The 20,337-nt window shown below is 34.2% G+C and overlaps 4 protein-coding genes across 4 annotated transcripts; all 4 read right to left on the minus strand.

The window, feature by feature from the left end:
- Positions 1-5,603: 5,603 nt before the first annotated feature.
- On the minus strand, positions 5,604-6,542 carry LOC122832396 (olfactory receptor 52K1-like). Its single transcript, XM_044119131.1, has one exon. It carries the CDS (start codon positions 6,540-6,542, stop codon positions 5,604-5,606), a length of 939 nt encoding a protein of 312 aa, XP_043975066.1.
- Positions 6,543-10,133: 3,591 nt separating this feature from the next.
- LOC122833049 (olfactory receptor 52K1-like) lies at positions 10,134-11,066 on the minus strand. The gene has a single exon (XM_044120348.1). It carries the CDS (start codon positions 11,064-11,066, stop codon positions 10,134-10,136), a length of 933 nt encoding a protein of 310 aa, XP_043976283.1.
- A 1,702-nt stretch (positions 11,067-12,768) lies between these two features.
- LOC122832559 (putative gustatory receptor clone PTE03) lies at positions 12,769-13,707 on the minus strand. Its single transcript, XM_044119428.1, has one exon. It carries the CDS (start codon positions 13,705-13,707, stop codon positions 12,769-12,771), a length of 939 nt encoding a protein of 312 aa, XP_043975363.1.
- Positions 13,708-16,712: 3,005 nt separating this feature from the next.
- Positions 16,713-17,648, minus strand: LOC122833050 (olfactory receptor 52J3-like). The gene has a single exon (XM_044120350.1). The coding sequence runs from the start codon at positions 17,646-17,648 to the stop codon at positions 16,713-16,715; it is 936 nt and encodes a 311-aa protein (XP_043976285.1).
- Between the last annotated feature and the right edge of the window lie 2,689 nt (positions 17,649-20,337).

Raw genomic sequence — 20,337 nt, forward strand, 5'->3', positions numbered from 1 at the left:
ATATCCCCAGTGTTCAATAGAGGTCTCAGAGCATATGTTTCGTCTTACCTGAGTGGATTTTGTGATCCACACAGCACCCAAAGTCTATGTAACTAATAAGTATGGGATGTGAACATTGTGAGAATTTCAAACTGTCAGCTTTTACACATTGTGATTATCATTATTTATGAGAGCAATAGTTTTGGACTACTAATAGCGTAAGAATATCTGTAGGACAGATTGAAATATTTAACCGCATTAAAAGTTTTACATTGTCTTGTTTTTACTTTTTAACCTGAAAAGCTATTATGAAGTGACAAAAACTTTCCAGTAAACAAACAATGATCTGCAACAAGAGTGGATTTTAAAATAAAATACATTTTAAATGGGAAAAAAAAAAAATTATTTCACTTTGGTTATATATTTGACTTCTCTTAGTTAGAAGTGTAAAATTAGAAAGAGGAAAATAAACTATTTTGCATTAGTCAATTATTTATCAATTATTTTTCTCCTCAAATAATTGATTCAAAATGTTTCCACCTTTTTAACATTTTTAAGAGATTCCTATTAAGAAAATTGAGGTTGAAACATTTTGTCACTCTCTACAAGTTTTCAATTGTTTGTGTCACGCATCCATGTGGAAATAAGATATTTAAGGGAACTAAAAGAGTAATGCAGATCCCAGAGTGAAAATTTCACCCTTGCATAATCCAGTTGATAGCAAATATGAAATTTCTCATCTTTTAGCCCACCTGTAACCTGACCTATAACTCCAAACACATCATACATGTAACACAAACAATGGCCTGCCACATGCTCATGATAATGAACATGTAGTCTACACATATGTTGTTGTGTTGACCTTTGAACTCTTGTGCAGGCTTTATGTACATGTCCCATACTGTATTTTTAGCACCAACAAGAGTAAAAATCATGTTTCGAGTCATTCTTGATGTTTCTGTGTGGATGAAACTTTTTTGGAATCAACACAATATAAATGTTGGGGGTTTTTTGAAACTGTCAACAATTTTTGGGAAAAACATTCCTCTGTATTTGTGACTAGAATGCCAGTGAATGTATATTTTGAATATTAAACATTTAAAATCTTTAAAGAAAAGAGTTTCTTTAATGCACAAATACGTAATATCGGAAAAAGTATGTTTGTACAATAGTTTAACAAGGAACAATGTTGCATAAGATTGTTTTCAGTTGAGGACTTTCAAAGGTGCATTTTGGGAAAACTAGCACACTAATTACACCCTTGAGATGACAACTGGCATGAGACCTCATTTAGCTTCCTTATAACATTCATGTGTGGTGTTTTTATCTGTCAGGTTTGAAAAAAAACATGAAAACTTTGAACTACTGTAAACTCATTTATCACAAATTGTATTCATATAACTAGTCACATGAATAAAACCGCTAAACAAAAGGGAAGAAGGGATGAAAAAATAGTTAATATGGAATTTATTGGTGATGAGAGAAAATAAAATTTCAATACATTTAAATTTATTTGTGAAGATAAATCCTGACTGTTTGAATGGTGGCCTTGCTATGTCACCGTTTACCTGGGGTGGAAATTTTACAGTGAAAGATTGTGATAATTGAATTGAATTGAATTGAATTGAATTGAATTGAATTGAATTGAATTGAATTGGACTCAGCTCCTTCAGACTAGCCAGCTCCTTTGAGCTAGCCATCAGCAATTAGCAAACATCTGGTGGAACTGCACATCTGCTGAGATCATTAAACACGCTACTTAGTGAAACGCTGGTAAAAGAAATAAAGAGATGTCATGATGACTTCCAGAAGATGAAGTTTCAAAAAAACCAAGAGTTTTTAAAGAGACAGGGGTCCAATTTCTAGGTGTAAACTCACGACATCAAATTTACAGGACATATATAGCATTTTTCATATCAAATGAAGGTAACATGGTTACTTGATTGTGCTATAAAATGCATAATATTGCTCCTTTAACATAAAAACTCTTGAACTGGCAATTCTGTTCTGATTGACTGATTGATTGCTTTTTATTTAAGGATTGTAGCTCTATGCTTGTTCAGGAGAAGTTATTTCTGCAAAGTTACTGATGTAATTGGCTGTGTTTCCTCAGATAGAAAACTTTTAAGCAGTTGGAATAAACTCAACTTGGCCGTAATGGTTTAATAATGATTTTGGAATGTATATGATGTGCTTTGAATCTGCAAAGTGCACTGTTTGATAAGTGCACAATGTTTGATATGAACTGGCTCTGAAGGGAATAAACCGAAAACAAATTGACTTGAAATTAACTCAACTGAAAAGAAATGATTATGTCACATAGACTCTCCAACTCTGCCTTAGTCAGTGTTGTTTTTTACTTAATGCACATTCTGAAAAATATTGGAAATTAAAAAAATAACAAAATGTGACCATCATTACATTCCTGTAATGCTGTACTTTTAAAACAATGAATGACACTGTCTGTGAAATGGCCAGCATTTTTTCCCCACTTATATTATGAATGTGTTGGAAGAGTAAGAAAAAGAAAGGATTTCATGAAAGGAATGTTTTATCTCTGCATCTCTGCAAGTTTGCACCACTCACAATTGGTGCAAACTTGCTTCATCTTTCACATAGTTTAGGTAATGTCTAACAATAATTAACCATTTTGTGTTGAGTTGATTTAGACATGTAGTTTCTTAGGTTAGCAAAGTTTAGAGTCATTTAGCAGCCTGATGTGAAATGCCTATAAAAGTAATACTTTTTACTGGAAAGAGGTCTAAAGGTTAGGCCAGCCTCCATTTCAGCACAATTAACAAATGCTAGTGCTGCCACCTGCTGGGAGAAAAAGGAAATACTCATTGTTCCATTTTGATACAGCATGAAATTTGTTAATTTAGGTCACTTTGGTGTTGTTAGAGTGTTCTACACTTTAACAACAACAATGTGTTTTATAGCTTGCGATGCTATCTCTCCTCTTTACTAACAGAGGACCAATTGCTCATATTTTAGATTTATAGTTAGATTTTATGTCATAGTTGGCCTTACAGGTTATGTATGTTTGCATATAGTTGCTGTTAATTGTATTACAAATTATATATGAATTGTCACATTAGCACTGTAATTATGTGTAAAAATGTCAAATTTCCCCAAATTTCAACAAAAGCAATTAAAAACTTGTCTGTCAAAAACTAACAGGCCACCTTTCCTTCCCTGTCCAGTTCCAGCAACTTCCTTTTATTAAATTTTATTTAAAGAGCTCAACTATATTTGCTATATTTATATAGATACACTTCACAACAAATGTAATCTTTAGGGACTTTACAAAAAGTCGTTTCAGTTCAATCATACATACAATCCAGTTTATCCTAGTTTTCAAACAGAATTCAGATGCTCAGAATCTGCTAGTTATTCCACATACCAGACTGAATACCAACGAGGATCGAACCATTCTGCCATTCAAGAATTCTGAACGGTGTACCACCACAGCTGTGCTGTATACTTTTAAAAAACTTTCTTGTCTGAACAGACTTTATTTTAAATGTTTAGGGCGACTCTGTGTGTAAATCCTGACCGTTTGAATGAGTGTTTGACTCTGTGGGTAGGTTCGATTCCAGCTTCCTCTTACTACAGATCGATGTGTCCCTGGCCAAGTCGCCTATCAATCTGCATATCGGTGCATAAATGTGCGAATGGGTGAATGTGACTCTAGTGTAAAACACTTTGAGTGGTCAAAATAATTGGAAAAGGCCTGCATAAGTTCAGTCCATTTGCCATTAATTTTCACAGTGTACTATATGTTGTTTTATCTTTCTTAAAGGCATTTGATAGTTGCTTCATTGGTTTTCTGTACAATATTTAATGAAGGGTTTGTCTCTGAAAGGTGCTCTGCAAATAAACTTTCCTTCGTGTACAAAGAAATTAGGGCAAATTGTATCATGCATCATCATCAACGTGCTCATGTAAAAATGTTGCTGTAGTTTCAAAACATTTTTTCCATTGATTGTTGAGAAGGGTTGTTTTTGAGCAGAGAAGAAGCGACATTGTGTCAATAAAATGCATATATATTTTTTTTAAATCAGAACAACATTTTAGTCTTTTGACAGATGCTTGTCTCCTTTACTTTCAGAAAAATTTATTGTTTGAATGAATGAAATTAAAAATCAAAATTTTAGTGTTAAGAATAAATTAGAGTTTTACTGAATCTGTTAGGTTGAATTTGTACCTTCATCTACAATAAATAAATAAAACCAACAAGACAATGTTATTTCAAAAGACTCTTTCAGACAACTTTAACCAAAGTTGTGAAACAAAATAGAGCTTGTTTACAGCATTGCATCACAACACCCTCTGAGGTTCATTACCAGGGAAAAGTACAGAGGAGATGTCACTCTAGAGGGCTCACTGTGGCACTTGTAGTGTTACTTCTTTGTAAACAGTTAGGTCATTAACTTAATGAGCAAAGTTTGTATGGAAACAGTCACCAAGTATTGGTAACCATAACACAACAGTTTTCTTCTCAAAGTACCAAAGTTCAGTGAGGAGTTAATTCCCATACTGGGTGATGACATTCTCAGAGCCAACCAATCAGATGATAAATATTAAAAAGAACATAGTGCTGGCTGCTTGTCTTCATCAGTTCAGAAGTTATATGCAAAGAACACACCATCTGATTTCAATTTTATTGTTTTTGTGATTTGATGTACTGTGGGATTTCCAGTATTCCGTTATACACTGCAAAAAAACCTTTACAATGAGGTGACATCAGTTCAGTATTCAAACATTCATTGAGCAATCAGGAAACAAAAACATTTTCTTTTTAATTACCCTGGATCAATCATAGTAATTATTTTTAGTAATAGTAGCAGCAATATTACGATTGTTATTCTTTATACGAATTAATTTTTCAGCTTACTTCTTCTTCTGCATAATTTGCTTTGCAAAAGCCTTCCTTGTATTTTGTAGTCTTAATGACCGTAAGAAATGTAACATTTGAACATTTGTCCTCATGTGCAAAACATTAAAAAGCAGTGAAACCTGAAATCTACCTACATTCCTTTAATTTCTATTAAATTTAGATATTTAAACAAAAAACGGATTTATAAGCTCAAATATGTATGCATCATTTAAATTTGCAAGCAAACAACATAACATGAAAATGCAAAAAAAAAAAAAAAGAGCTGTAAGTGTAAGAGATTAGGTTCATTTAAAATGTTAATAAAATGTTCAACATAGTAGGATGATGAAAACATTTTTATTGCAACCCCAATTATATTATCCTGGGAAAAGCAAAGTATTAAGCAATAATAACATTACCTCATAGAGATTTTGGAAAGCTGCAAACAACAAAAAAAGTAAATTAATAGACTAACATTGTTACAACAAACTTTACTAGGACACAAGCCAAGATGGATTCAACTTAAAGTAAATTTATTAACTGAATTACTCAGAATAAATTAAAAAAGAAAATCACACACACAAACTGAAATGTTTCTTAAATGTTCAAAATATCTTGTGGCTCTATTTTACAACGATCACATAAAGAAGAAAACATTCCCTGTAGGGTAAGAAACATAAAATCTGATTAAATGCAGGTTCACACAACAAATCAAGCAGTTTGCATTAGCCACCGTTTAAGTAAACTATTCAGAAAGAATCCGTTTATTCTTGAAAAAGTTAAGCACTTTTTCATAAATTTCTTTAGTTTTCAACCCATAAATTATTGGATTTAATGTTGGGGGGAAGATTAATGTCGACACTCCCATAAATCTTCTTAAATGTGGTGAAATATTCTGCAGTCTGTAAGATATGATTGTAAAGAGGCCCAAGCACTCAAACAGAAGGAAAACAAAAAGATGTGTAGCACATGTCTGCAGAGCTTTCGCTTTGGTGTCTGACTGTCTGGTTCTGAAGCATGCAATAAGGATACAAAGATATGTATAAAAAACCAGACCATTAGCTATCACTTGTGTAAAAGCACTTATAAAAAGCCCATAGATGTTATTAATGGTTGTATCTTCACATACCAAAGTTAACAGGCTTGGATTATCACAGTAAGCCTGTGTAATTTCAGATCTACAGCGGTACAAACGCAAAAGAAGAATGAAGAGCACAGCTATTAAAACCACACAAGAAGACCAAACTAATATGATTATTTTCATAATGTGACTATTAGTCATTACAGTGTTGTAACGCAAAGGGTAACAAATGGCGATGTATCTGTCATAGGCCATTGCAGTCAGGATGAACACTGAACCGGCTGCATAGATATGGATAAAAAAAGCTTGGATAATACAAGCTGAGAACTGAATCCTTCTGCTGTTTGTCAGTATCTCCTTAATGAGGTGTGGAAAGAGCGCTGAAGAACCTATCAGGTCATTGATGGGAAGATTCACCAAGAACAGATGCATTGGCTGGTGCAAAGATTTGTTCAGCACAATGGTGAAGATAATAGTAAGGTTACAGAAGAGGATGATCATGTAGTTCAGGGTTGCAAAGAGAAATGCAGGAAAGACGCTTTCATGAGGGAGATCATAGCCTTTAAGCTGTAAAACATCTGATGTATTATGCATGTTGTCCATCCTTTCAGTTTCTCAAAGTGTGAATAAATAACTATTTAACAAGCTCTCTGCATTTACAATACCATATTTACAGGCAAAAAGACAACAGAAGACTTCAGAAGAATGGAGGATGTTGGCATAAAGTTAAATCTTAAAATAACATTGATTCTGATAAATTTCCAAACTCTCTGGGTCTACAGACAATTTGCATACAATTTCAAACTTATTTACCACTTGAACATAATTTCAAATAAATCAAGTGAAACAGCAAAATCACACAGTCTGTACTCATTCATAAAACAGAAAACATTTTTTGCATTGTTGCCTATTGACCAATTGTGCTAGTGTATAACTTTCCAGAACTAATTGGCAAGACATTGGAGGCAGTGCTATATTTATTTTCTATACAACTCCCATGGGAATTGCAGGTTATATGTGTTTTTTCTTGCAATATGTGGTTAACAGGGTAACAGCCGAGATTTAGAAACTGTCTCTGTGGGGGTTTTTTTGCTACTAGTGCTCTGTAATACAGCCTTGAGGGAAAAAGTCTAAATAACCAGTGACCAGGAAGTGTTGGGTCAACAGAAAGCTGCCCTTTTGCTGGTCCTGTTTCGGTCATGAGTAGAGGAAAGGTCAGTTCAATAATATTAGAAAGCTGCATAGTATAAGACATGAAAAACAAATTAATGCATTTGCAACAGTACTCACGGAGAAACAAACTATTAAAAACAGTTTTTTATTAAATGTATGAAAATGCTCCTTGTCATAATCAGATGTGACATTTAATAAATTTGAAAGCAGCAAAAACAAAAAACTAGCAAGAGTCTTAAATTACATGTAAAATGTTTTCAAGAAACTCTTTTATTTTTTTAATAAGTCAGATGTGGAGAAGTGGAATTTAAATCTTGGATAATTATCTAACATTAAATTTTATAACCATCACTTAAGTAATAATTACAGTAATACCTTCACTGCTACAGGCATTTTTCACAACTACAAAGTAAAGAAAGAAAGCTAAACTATTTCAGATGCATCTTTAAAACTTAAGTTCTTTATTGGTAAAACATTTCTTTTGCTCGCTTGAAGCTCTTCAGCTTCTCTTAGAGGAAAGGTCAGTTCTAATAATCCTGTCTGCAGACCTGATTGTTCATTGCTGTTTGGACCTGTCTTGTTTTGTGATAAACCACACTGAGATATGAACACAGAACATATGTATTTTTAAAATAGAATGGTTGTAGATTGTCGGGTGCTATGGCTAGAATTAAATCCACATCTTTCAACTTTTTTTGACATCATATGCTTCCTAAAGACTGAGTGAAATAAATGTAAGAGCTCTTGGTTCAATCAGACCTTTCATCAACTTAAAAACATGTATTTGGACCATTTAAAATTAAACAATTAGTCTTTTTTGAGCATTACTGCATTTGAAGTTATAACGTTTTCAAGTAGGCATCAATGGAGGTGGAGGAATGTATCCAAGAATCTCTATGTTCATAGTTAATTAAGTTAGCAGAAATTGCAAAGATTGGTCTCCTTGGGTCTTTAATGGGTTACAGAGAAAAGCCATAAGGGTCCAGAGAAGTAGTTATCAGAAAACTGATGAGAAGGTAACCTCTGACGGTTAAAACTATTCTGTTTTAACCTCTGACGGTTAAAACAGAAAAAATGTGCAACTGAGTAGAGTCATTTAAAAAAAAAATAAAAAAAAATGATTATGCATCCTTGTCCAAAACTGTACATGCTCATTTTGCGAAAATGTTTTGATGCTACTGGTCAGATTCATGGTCTGTTCCCTTCAAGGAAATGAAACTAAACAGACCATTACCAAAGTTCAATCTTCTAAAAAAACGCATTTATCTTTTATGATGGAGGAATATTTAGTTGGCATATAGAGACCCTTCCATATGCTTTTGAATTTAACAACCACAAGAGGGCAGCATATTTCAAAGTAAAATATTGAGGCTTCTGTGTTCATGACTGTGAATGATGCGGTTACCAGAGTGCAACCGATGGTGTGCATAAATTGTCCTGCGATAGTTGACTATATATCATTCCTTTGCTTTTATTTAATGGGTACCATTAAGCAATTTTATCTCATTTTATAAATTGTGCCTCAAACAACATGTTTATCATTTAATTTGATAAACATGCCAAATTAAAAGGCACATCAAATGAAAGCAAAAACAGTTGTTTTTTGAGAACTTTATTCAGTTGTACTTAAAATAGGGATTTAACTTTGTTGTTGCAATTTAGTCAAACTGAAATTCAATCACCTATTTGGAAAAAAGAAAATAAATGGACATGTATCTCATGAATCACTGAATGGTTTAGCACCACAATACATTAAAGATTTGCTGCTGTTGTACCAACCTTCCAGACCTCTCAGGTCTTCTGGTTCTGGTCTGCTCTGCATCCCCAGAACCAGAACCAAACGAGGAGAAGCGGCATTTAGCATCTATGCACCAAAAATCTAGAACAAACTTCCAGAAAACTGTAAAACAGCTGAAACACTGACTTCCTTTAAATCTCAACTAAAAACCCTCTTGTTTAGAGTTGTATTTGAAACGTAATCAATTGCAAATTTATTGACGGAATCTGACTATGTTGTGTTTTGATTGTTTATTCTATGTTGCATTGTGTTTTTGTGTTTGATTTGATGTAAAGCACTTTGAAATGCCTTGCTGCTGAAATGTGCTATACAAATAAAGTTTGATTGATTGATTGATTGATGAGCTAAAGATGACATTTTGTTCTCATTCACATATTACTGTTAAACAATAAAGCTATTAGGAACATCTGACTTTCATTACTTTGTACAATAATATTAGAAAGCTGCACAGTATAAGACATGAAAAACTAATTAATGCATTTGCAACAGTACTCACGGAGAAACAGACTATTAAAAACTGTTTTTTATTAAATGTATGAAAATGCTCCTTGTCATAATCAGATGTGACATTTAATAAATTTGAAGCAGCAAAAACAAAACAAAAAAACATGCAAAACACAATTATTTATTTTACTTAACAATTTTTACTTTGTTTTACAGATGCCAGAGCAGGAATGTTGTTGCAGGACTAGATGAGGTAGGGAAACATAAAGATGGAGCAAAATGTCCTTTTAGGGTGCACATACATACCAACACAAGACTTTATCACATTGCAATAAGTGTCCGCAAAAAAAAAAAAATCAATGCATGACTCATGTTAACAAAAACCTAAATACCAGTTTATTTACAATCTGCACCAACTATTTTTCTTTTTAAACAGAAAATAAATTTTATTACAAGTGTTTCCACACATTGAACACACATTGTTCTTTAATGCTCCATAAATAGCCCAGCGAATAGTATATTTATCAGGAAGAACTGATTAACATGTTCACATTAGATTATATTCTACTAAAACTTGCTTCGACACAATGGCAGCACTCAAATGTAACTTTGTTATTCAATCATTATACTTAAGTAGCTTGATAAACATGAAAAATAACAGTCTATGATTTTCATTATATATTTCAGATGTAATATAACGATCTCCAGTGAAAAGTATATTTGATGAGAATATAAAAATCGTTTGCCATTTTAAAAAGTTCCGATTTTAACACAATACATTAGTAAAAAAACAATTTTCTTCTAAAAAATGTCATGACTTTTTCTCGAATTTCTTTTGTCTTTAGTCCATAAATGATTGGGTTTAATGTTGGGGGGAAAACTAATGTTGACACTCCTAGAAATCTTCTAATGTGTGGCGGAACATTATTTATTCTGTATGATATGATGGTAAAAAGACCCAAACACTCCAGTAAGAGAAAAACTAATAAATGTGTAGCACATGTCTGCAGAGCTTTTGCTTTAGTGTCTGACTGTTTTGATCTAAAACATGCAAGGAGGATCCGAAGATATGTATACAAAACCGTTCCATTAGCAATTATTTGTGAAAGAGCACTTATAAAAAGACCATAGATGTTATTAATGGTTGTATCTTCACACACCAAAGTCAACAAACTCGGATTATCACAGTAAGCCTGTGTAATTTCAGATCTACAGCGGCGCAAGCGCAAAAGAAGAATGAAGAGCACAGCTATTAAAACCACACAGGAAGACCAAACTAGTGTGATTATTTTCATTATGTGAGCATTTGTCATAACAGTGTTGTAACGTAAAGGGTAGCAAATGGCAATGTATCTGTCATAGGCCATCGCACTAAGAATAAACACTGTACCTGCTGCGTAGATGTGGATGAAAAAAGCTTGTGCAATACAAGCGGAAAGCTGGATCCTTCTGCTGTTTGTCAATAGCTCCTTGAGGAGTTGTGGAAAGAGTGCTGAAGAACCTATCAGGTCATTAATAGGAAGGTTCACCAGGAACAGGTGCATTGGTTGATGCAGAGATTTGTTCATCACAATGGTAAGAATTAAAGTAAGGTTGCAGAAAAGGATTATCATATAATTTAGGGTAGCAAAAAGGAAAGCAGGAAAGACGCTTTCATAAGAAATGTTGTAGCCATTTAGCTGTAAAACAGATGTGTTATATAGACTGGACATTTTTCAAGCTGGTCATAGCATCACATCATCAAGTTTATAAAACAAAACATAGTTTAAGCATATCACCACTCTTTCAATCCGTAAATCACATTTAGGATCTTAAGCTTACCTCTAAATATTTTAGACCGACAATAAAAACTAAAACAACCAGAGATAAGGAGCCCCCCCAAACAAATTCCTTTCACCAAAAAGGAAAAATAATCTAAGTTATTTTGTGGTGTGGCTGGTGATCAGTTGAGCTAGTGCACATGTTTTTAATGAATAAATGGTTAGGTGTCAAGAAGTACTCCCATCTTTATAGGAGTAATTATGGTTGAACAGCACCTTATTCCCAGAGGTGTTATGGGTTTTCAATGGGTTTTTATTTAACATTGATTCTTAAGGGAGTCTGGGAAAACATAAACATGATAACAGTTAGTAAACCAGATTTCTACATCTTAACACATATAGAAATACTGTTTGGTTTCTAAATGGTTGTAAAAGTTCACTGAGGCTCATGACCGAAATAATAACAACCCATTACTGACCACGTTGGATACGTGAACATATGAGTCTCAATCTATAAGTAAACAGGAGGGTTATGGGCAAGGGTGTAAATCCCATCTCATTATTGGGGGGGGACCATAAACAGGAAAATTTCTTAAGAGAAATTTTGAGGGGGTTGGCGAAGTTACAGTGAAATGTAACTTAAGATATGGTTTAAAAAGTGTTTAAACCACATTCAAGCTGCAGGACCAAAAATGACTAGTAATGCATGTCAACAAACTATTGAGAAATAAAACTAAAATTCAAATGTTGCTTCTATGCTAGTTTTGTTCGGTCTGACTGATCTAATCTCTGCTACACCTTTACAAAAGTTTAAGGTTTTACATAAAAAAGCTTTAATGAGTAGATGGTATGTCAAAATTATCACAGAAACATAAAGACAGAACCCTAAATAACCCATCTAAACAGTTTATCAGCAAAAACAGATAATTTGGGAGTGAGTTTAATTTTAGTGCCAATTAAATGATCATAACATCTGATTTAATATTTGAAAAGTTTGTCATAGACAGACAGAAAAATGAATTTATGTGCAAATTCTGTTTTTTTGAAGACTCAATTAAATAATGTAATTACAAAATAAATGTAAACAGTATACAAACTTTTCTAAGCTGTATTTTTTTTTCTTTTTCAATTTAAACATATGAAACTTCTACTTAGGGTAGGTGATGTATGTTTTAAGTGCTGCCAGTCAGAATACATGGTGCTCACCATATCTTCACCTGACCTCCTAGTGGAACAAAATGTTCAGCTTGAGAGCAACAGAACAACAAAACTTGTGAGCAACTTATCACCACCAAAAAAATCCCCAGACATTGACATTAGTGAGAAACAAATGTACAGAAGCATTCAGCATTTGTCTTCGAAAAACTTTTATTACAGTCGCAAAAAAACAACAACCAAAAAAACACAACAACTAACCAACAGTCCAATTTAGTCTCATTTACTCTGAGAAACTCTTCAGTAGGTCATGCAATGGGAGCACAAGTCCTGAGGAGCATTAAAATAATTTAAAAAAGAAAATAAAATTATGTGTCGATCAGTTCTAAGCACCGGCATGATTATCAAAATGTATACCCAAACAATCAATAAAAATAAAATAAGTGTCACAGAAGTAACAAACTCCCTTTGATAATAAAATCCACACAAAAAAGGAAAGCTACTTTGTTGATCCCACTTGCCTTTTAAGAAATTTTATTATACTTTTTTTTAGTTCTTTGGTTTTTAGTCCATATATTATTGGGTCCAAGAATGGTGGAAAGATCAGAATAGATACCCCACAAGCCCTTCTCAGAAAAGGGGACACGTTCTGAAAGCGATGAGAGACGATTGTAAAGGCACTATTAATTTGCAGGACTAAAAAAACGACTAAATGGGTTCCACATGTTTGAAACGCTTTTTTCCTGCTGTCAGTGTTATTATTCATAATGCATGTACGCAAAATCTGCGCATATGTGTAAGCTATTATTAACAATGGACCTCCATTAAGCAGGCATGTTATGAATAGTCCATAATAGTTGCTTACACGGTTGTCCCCGCAGGACATTGTTTGAAACGATGGATTGTTGCAATACAGATCTTCAATATTTGTCCTACAAAGGTTAAACCGTAAAGTTAAAGCAAACAGAACAGCCATAACTACGAAAACTAAAAACCATGTAAGAAAGATTAATCTGATAACAAAATTTGTAGTCATGATAGTATTATACTTAAGTGGATTGCATATTGCAACGTATCTGTCATATGCCATAACACTTAATATCAGAAGGTTTCCACCACCATACAGATGAATGAGAAAAGCTTGAGTTATACATGCAGAACTGGAGATAATTCTGTTCTGTGTCAAAATGCTGAAAACAAGCTGAGGGAAAAAACTTGATGCACCGAGAATGTCACTAATGGGCAGATTAATAAGCAGGAGAAACATAGGTGTATGTAGCCTTTTACTCACTGCAATTGTCAATACGACCAGTGAATTGCAGAATATAATAAAAAGATAGGTAAGTGTTCCAAATATAAACGCTGGATAAATAAGGGTTGGAGGTAAGCCCAGGGTTGCCAGTATAAAAAAATTCACTGAAGATGAATTGGCAGACATGTCTCTTATATTTTTTCTTCTGGTGTCACTGCTGTTGCGAAGAATTGCAGCCTTTATCATTCCAGATGATGTGGTATTTCGACCTGAAATAATAAAAAAAAACATTTAAAGCAAAACCTGCATTCAGTGAAATGTTTAACACCTATGAGTTCTTACCCTTTGCAGTCCGTCTTGTCATGCTCACCAGTTCTGTCATGGAAATTGTTTGCCTTTTATATAAGCCGCAGGCGACCCATGAGAGCATGTGTGAGATTAAAGACGTGTCGCTAAAAATAACATCAAATACAGACACCTAAACAAATCATGACATCCATCCATCCATCCATTATCTAGCATGCTTATCCTTGCAGGGTCACAAAGGTTTCAAATCATGACAAAACAATGGATACAATGAATACCTTATTATCAAGAACTTTGGCACAGATGAAATATTTTATTTATTTACTCAATTATCCCTAAGAAGGCAACATGTTCTGAAGCAAGTCTTTTATGCGTCATTCATGTAAACATATTTAATTAAACCAGCAAAGTATTACATGTGTTAATGTGCCTTCTTGGTGATACATATAACAGAAGAAACCAAATTTGATTTTGTTAAAATGTTGCTTAAAGATTTTATATTTCTATGTCTTTCGTCACGTAAATGTGTTTGTATGGCACATTTACTACAAGGCAGTTTAACCTGCTATATATGATGAAAATAACAGAATAACCATTTATGTTGGAAACAGCAAACAAGCCACTGACATCACTTTGTATCAAATATTATTATCAAAATCATCAAGAGTGATCATCATCAAACATTGAAAAGAAGACTAAAATTAGTCAAAATTAGTCAATGTTTTGGTTATTATTAAGCCAAGACAACTATAATCAGCTGGGTTTATAGCCTTGATTAAAAACCAAGATATTTTACGACCTTTTCTGGACGTTTGTTCCTTATTAGTGACACATAAAAACTGAATGCTGTTTCTCTGTGTTTAATTCTGACTTTGGGATTGCAGAGTAGTTTTGAACCAGAAAATCAGGTTGATACAGTGACAAGAGATTTTTAATGTATTTTGTTTCCAAGCCATTCAGTCAAACTAACAAAAGTATTCTAAAGTCTGTTCTCCAAACTACAGTGAACCAGTGTAGGGACTGGGTTGATGTGCTTTATTTTCCTAGTTGTAGAACATGAGCAGCACCGTTCTATATCAGCTACAGCTGTCTGACTTTTTCAACAGACCTGTGATCAATTCAAGTGATCAGTAATCATTTAAACTAAAGACAAGATGCGTTTCTAACAATCTTATTGGGACAATAGTAATGCTAGAAGTCTGACTTTGTAACTGTCTTTATGTGTCTATGAATGTTCAGGTCTGAGTCCATCACTCCACCCAGATTCCAGAGCAGATCACTAGTTTCTATCTTTAGTAATTGAAGCTGCTGACTCTTGATTGTTCCTCTTTAGGTTCAAAGATAAACTGAACTTTGGGGTACCCGACATGTGACTAATGTCTGCTCCAATGAGCAGTTACCTATTGATAAAGAAGAAAGTTGAAAACTTGAATCAGTGTACCACAGAATCCAGCCCAGCTCTCTGGTCATTTCAATAATATGTCACGGTCAATCGTGTCAAATGTTGCGCTGAGGTCCAACTGTGGTTCTTCCATAGTCTGTATTTATTTGGAAATCACTGAACACCTTGAGAAGGGCAGTACTGTGGTGAGAAACCAAAACCTTTGGCATTTTGTATTTTAACAATCAGCATAATTATCTGGCATTAACATAAGAAACCAACAGTCCATATTACATAAAAGCAACAGACACAGTATTTACTTCCCAGAAGATGTAGAGCTTTAACTTGCAAGTATCACATGTTTTATAACAGAAGCTGAAAGACTAATATGGATAAAACAGATCAGCTTTGCTGTATTTGGTTTAACCTTCATGTCTTGTTGAAAGTGTAACTCTCTTTCACTCTTGCTGACTAAATCAACTGTTTGTGTGTTAACATTCGCTTTTTAGTCATTTGCTCTGTTTGGAAAAAGAAGATTGGATTTTTTTAGTTTTGAAGGGCAAGTCACCAGACAGAGCCAGTCAAACTGTATGCATTCCTTGAATTACATTTTCTATGTGAAAATTACTGTATTTTGAAAGAACTCTCTTCTGCAGTGTAAATCCACGAGAGCATATGACATAATTTTATTTCTTTAGATTTTAGTCTACTTGACAAAATACTAATTTAGATTTTTCGATCATGATTCAGTATCATTTCAAATGTGTATTGAGTTTCAGGGCCTAATTTCACCTCAAGAACAAAACTGTAATGACCCACAATGTGAACCTTTTTGTAGGGATCTGGAGTAATCAGTGTATTAGAAAAAAAGAAAAGATGGTGACCTTGAACTTTTTAGAAAGTCAGTTTTTACTATAGCATCATCATATTTGACATTTTGTTTATTTACATTCTTTTGTTTAAAACACACAGCTTTCTTTTATATGAAAAACTTAAATGGTACAAACAATATTGAAAAATAATATTTGGGAGTAGTCCATTTTAGATGTTTCATATATAATAATTTCAAAGATCTTAAGTAAATTGTGGACAAAACCACTCATAATTTACAGAGCCAGTAAAAATTGTACATGTAACTAAACATTTTACAGGTCACCATAGTTTTCAGTTCTATATAATAAACCTTTGTTCATGGTATCATATCAAGATTGTAAATTGCAAACCTAATAAACCACAAGAAATTTTGATTCAAAAAACATGACACTTCCCACAAAATACCTTCTCCAATCAAGAGTAAAAGGAAAACGTTTTCATACACAGTAATAAAAACATTGTGTTTTTATTATGGACTTACGAAAACATAATAAACTATGGATTTATTATGAGTCATTCACATCATGTTTCTGATTGTTTTTCCACACGATGTAGGTTTAGATTTCTGCCTTGTTAAATTTGTGACTTTTACCATATACAAGATTAGTAAAAGAAAGTATCTGAGTGAAATTCAAAAAGATATTCTGCTCTTGAAGACACTCAGAAAGGTTCTACGTATTTCACTGGTATATAGGCCATACACAATAGGGTTAATAAGTGGAGGTAAAATAAACATTAGCATCCCCATTACCTTTTGTAAGTCAGGGGAAATATCTTTGAACCTATGCGATAAAACAGTGAAAGTTCCTGCAATCTCAAACATGACAAGAATAACCACCTGTGCAACACATGTGTTCACTGCTTTTGCCTTTGCATCAGATTGCTTCCTACTCAAACATGCAACCAGAATTTTAAAGTAAGAATAGGCCTGAATAGACATACTTAGAACTTGTATGAAAACTGTGATAAATAGCCCAATTATGTTGTTGAGAATTAAGTTCCCACACGTGAGCTTCAGGAGAGACGGGTTGTCACAAAATACATTCAGTATTACAGATCTGCACCTGGTCAGCCCGGACTGAAGAGAAAATAGTGACAGGATACAAACAAAGTCAGAACTCCATACCAGGAAAATAATAAGAGCAACAATCCTTGGAGTCATGACAGAGCTGTAACGTAATGGCATACAGATGGCAATGTAACGATCAAACGCCATTGCTGCAAGAACAAACAAAATTCCACCGGCGCACATGTGCAGAAGAAAAGCTTGCAGAACACAGAGCGGATAGGAAACTTCCTGAGTCTCTGTAACAATATTTGAAAGTATTTTTGGAAGCATGGCAGTTATTCCTATTAGATCATTCACCGGCAGACTAATCAAGATAAAATACATAGGCTTGTGAAGGTTTTTCTTCAGAATAATCAAAGATATCAGAGTCAGGTTGCATGACATTCCAAACAAGTAAATGACTAGACCCAAAAAAAATATTGGATACTTTCCTCCAGGTGGAATAAAAAATGTCTCCAGTGTTAGTGGAGAACTTATTCCAAATGAGCTGTTTTTCATCTTAATAAGATTGATCGCGATAGAAAACAATCATCTATACTCATTACTGGAAATCAAGCCAGAATTTGGAGAAGTAACAGCTGACACACTTCATTTTTCACTAAATGGCAGGTTGGACTGGTGATGACTGCCGTGCATCGCTTGTTTTATTGTTTGCCACTTCCTCGTTTCCATCACTATTTACCTCAGGGATTATCAGTGGCTTTGCAGGATAAACAATAACGTGACAATTGAAATGCTTCAGATCGGCACTTCTCCAACTCTTTAGAACAAGGATTACTTCAGCAAGCATCTTTTCATGTATCTCCAGTCTGGTAGACTTTTTTTAAACAGCAGAAGCACAAATCTACATCGGTACTACATGGTCTATTATAGGATGCAATTTATACAGAGTCAAAACCTTTTATAGTTTTGACCTCAGAAGCTTAAATGTCCAAGTTTCTTGTGGAAAAAGCAGCAGAACTAATCTTCTGAAGTCAGAGTTGCAAGTGGGAAACTTCAAAGTCAAACCTGACTGCCCTGTAGGCAGAAAGCTGCTTATAGACCAAACAAACAAAGCTGACAATTTTTGCTCCTTAATAGTGCATTATTCTTATTACACTATTAAAATTTGTTTAAAAAGTTTTCTAATGAAGGGCTGCACAGTGGCGCAGTTGGTAGAGCTGTTGCCTTGCAGCAAGAAGGTCCTGGGTTCGATTCCCGGCCGGGGATCTTTCTGCATGGAGTTTGCATGTTCTCCCTGTGCATGCGTGAGTTCTCTCCGGGTTCTCCGGCTTCCTCCCACAGTCCAAAAACATGACTGTCAGGTTAATTGGTTTCTCTAAATTCTCCCTAGGTGTGAGTGTGCGTGTGCATGGTTGTTTGTCTTGTATGTCTTTGTGTTGCCCTGCGACAGACTGGCGACCTGTCCAGGGTGTACCCTGCCTCTCGCCCGGAACGCAGCTGGAGATAGGCACCAGCAACCCTCCCGACCCCATTTAGGGAAGAAGGGTGTCCATGGATGGATGGATGAAAGTTTTCTAATGAATCCCTGCATATTACAGCATTTACTCCTCCTGGACCAGCATGTGTTGCTTGCGCTGTGCCATTTACTTTACAGCAGATTATTACAGTGTCCAAAGTGAGGCCCTCTGAAGGATTATGAGTGACCCTCAATTCTAGAAAGATGCAAATCTGACCTGCAAGCACAAGTGTTTGATTCAGATGGACACTTTTTTTCCATCTTTTCACAGACAAATAAAATCTTCTTAAAACAACAACATTTTAGGTATGACAAAAAGCATTTCTCATTTATTAACCAGGCTTCTGCATCCATCTTAATTTTGTAGTTATTGGAAGTATAAAAATTCTGCAAATTTAACACAGATGCACACTTGAGTGCATTCGGCCTTACTGGTTAATACAGCAAGCTGAGAACGTTGCTGAAAACGTTCTAGCTAACAACAAACTCAAAAAATTTGAAAAATGTCTGTCTACTAATAAAACTGATGCTAACGACTTTTTATATACTTTTACATATAAAAACTTATTTACAGATTTTATCTCTTCTACAAAATTCCCTTTCATTTAAATAAAATGCTGTATGTTTAGTTTCTCATAGTACAGATGAAGTAAAACAAAGAGAGAAGAAATGTATTGGCTAACTTAAACAAGTGGCATCCAAGTGCTTTCAACTAGACAATCCTGATCTTCAGGCCAAAACGTTTGGACACTTTTACGTTACAGAAATTACAACATTTTGGAACCTGAGATCTTCCTGCTGTAAAGCAATGCTGGTGACTACAACTCTAGTCAAAATATTTAATCAAATTTACAGATCAGCTCAAGTATAACCTAAGCTGTACAAACCAAAATTATTATTATTTTTTTTAATTGTGGTGTATGAAAAACATTTGACGTGAGCAAACTGTGACATGATGCTCTTCAACATGGAAACAATTGCATCAATCGGTTGTTTCATTATGCTGTCAAAACACTCTTAATAATGAGACCCTTTGAGATATGATTAAATTATTGTTATTAACTGTCTCTCAAAATAATTAATCCCTAGACAAATGCTAACCACCTCGTACCTCCATCTAATGTAAATGTTATTTCCCACTGAGGGATGTTGTCTAACAACTTTCTTGGGAGGCAAATGTTGTTGGCAAATGAGGCAACTTTGAAAACTTCCTAGTGTGTCATTTACTAAATGAAATGAGCAACAGTGGTTACAAAATAAGTGAAAATGTATCATTAAAAAGACTATTTATGTCATTTTGTTCCAGCAGCATAAGTAATTGAAACAGAGCACTGGAGTGGTCATCTTAGTCCACAGGGAACAGAGACCTCCACAGCACATTTGGGACATTGGGAAAAGCTAATCATTTTATCCCAGAGAAACTAACTTTATTTGTTGTATTTGTTGTTGTATCATTCTTAGTTTACTGCATATAAATCATTTTACCTTTTCGTGTCATATCAAATTTCAGAGCATGTTTTCTGTTGTTGTTTGTAAGTTTTATTTCCAGGTATTTTCTGGAAATATATCTGGAGTTCTCACAACAGAAGGCCATAACAATGGCCAGAGTGTGTGTAAATATTTAAGTGACCTATTTTTGGTAACCCTGCTTGTTTGATCGTAGCAATAATGATGACATGATGAAGAACATACTTTTTTCTTTACCTTCACTGAATGTGTTTATGTAAT

Source organism: Gambusia affinis, linkage group LG06 (assembly GCF_019740435.1).
Source record: "Gambusia affinis linkage group LG06, SWU_Gaff_1.0, whole genome shotgun sequence".
NCBI classification, from domain to species: Eukaryota; Metazoa; Chordata; class Actinopteri; order Cyprinodontiformes; family Poeciliidae; genus Gambusia; species Gambusia affinis.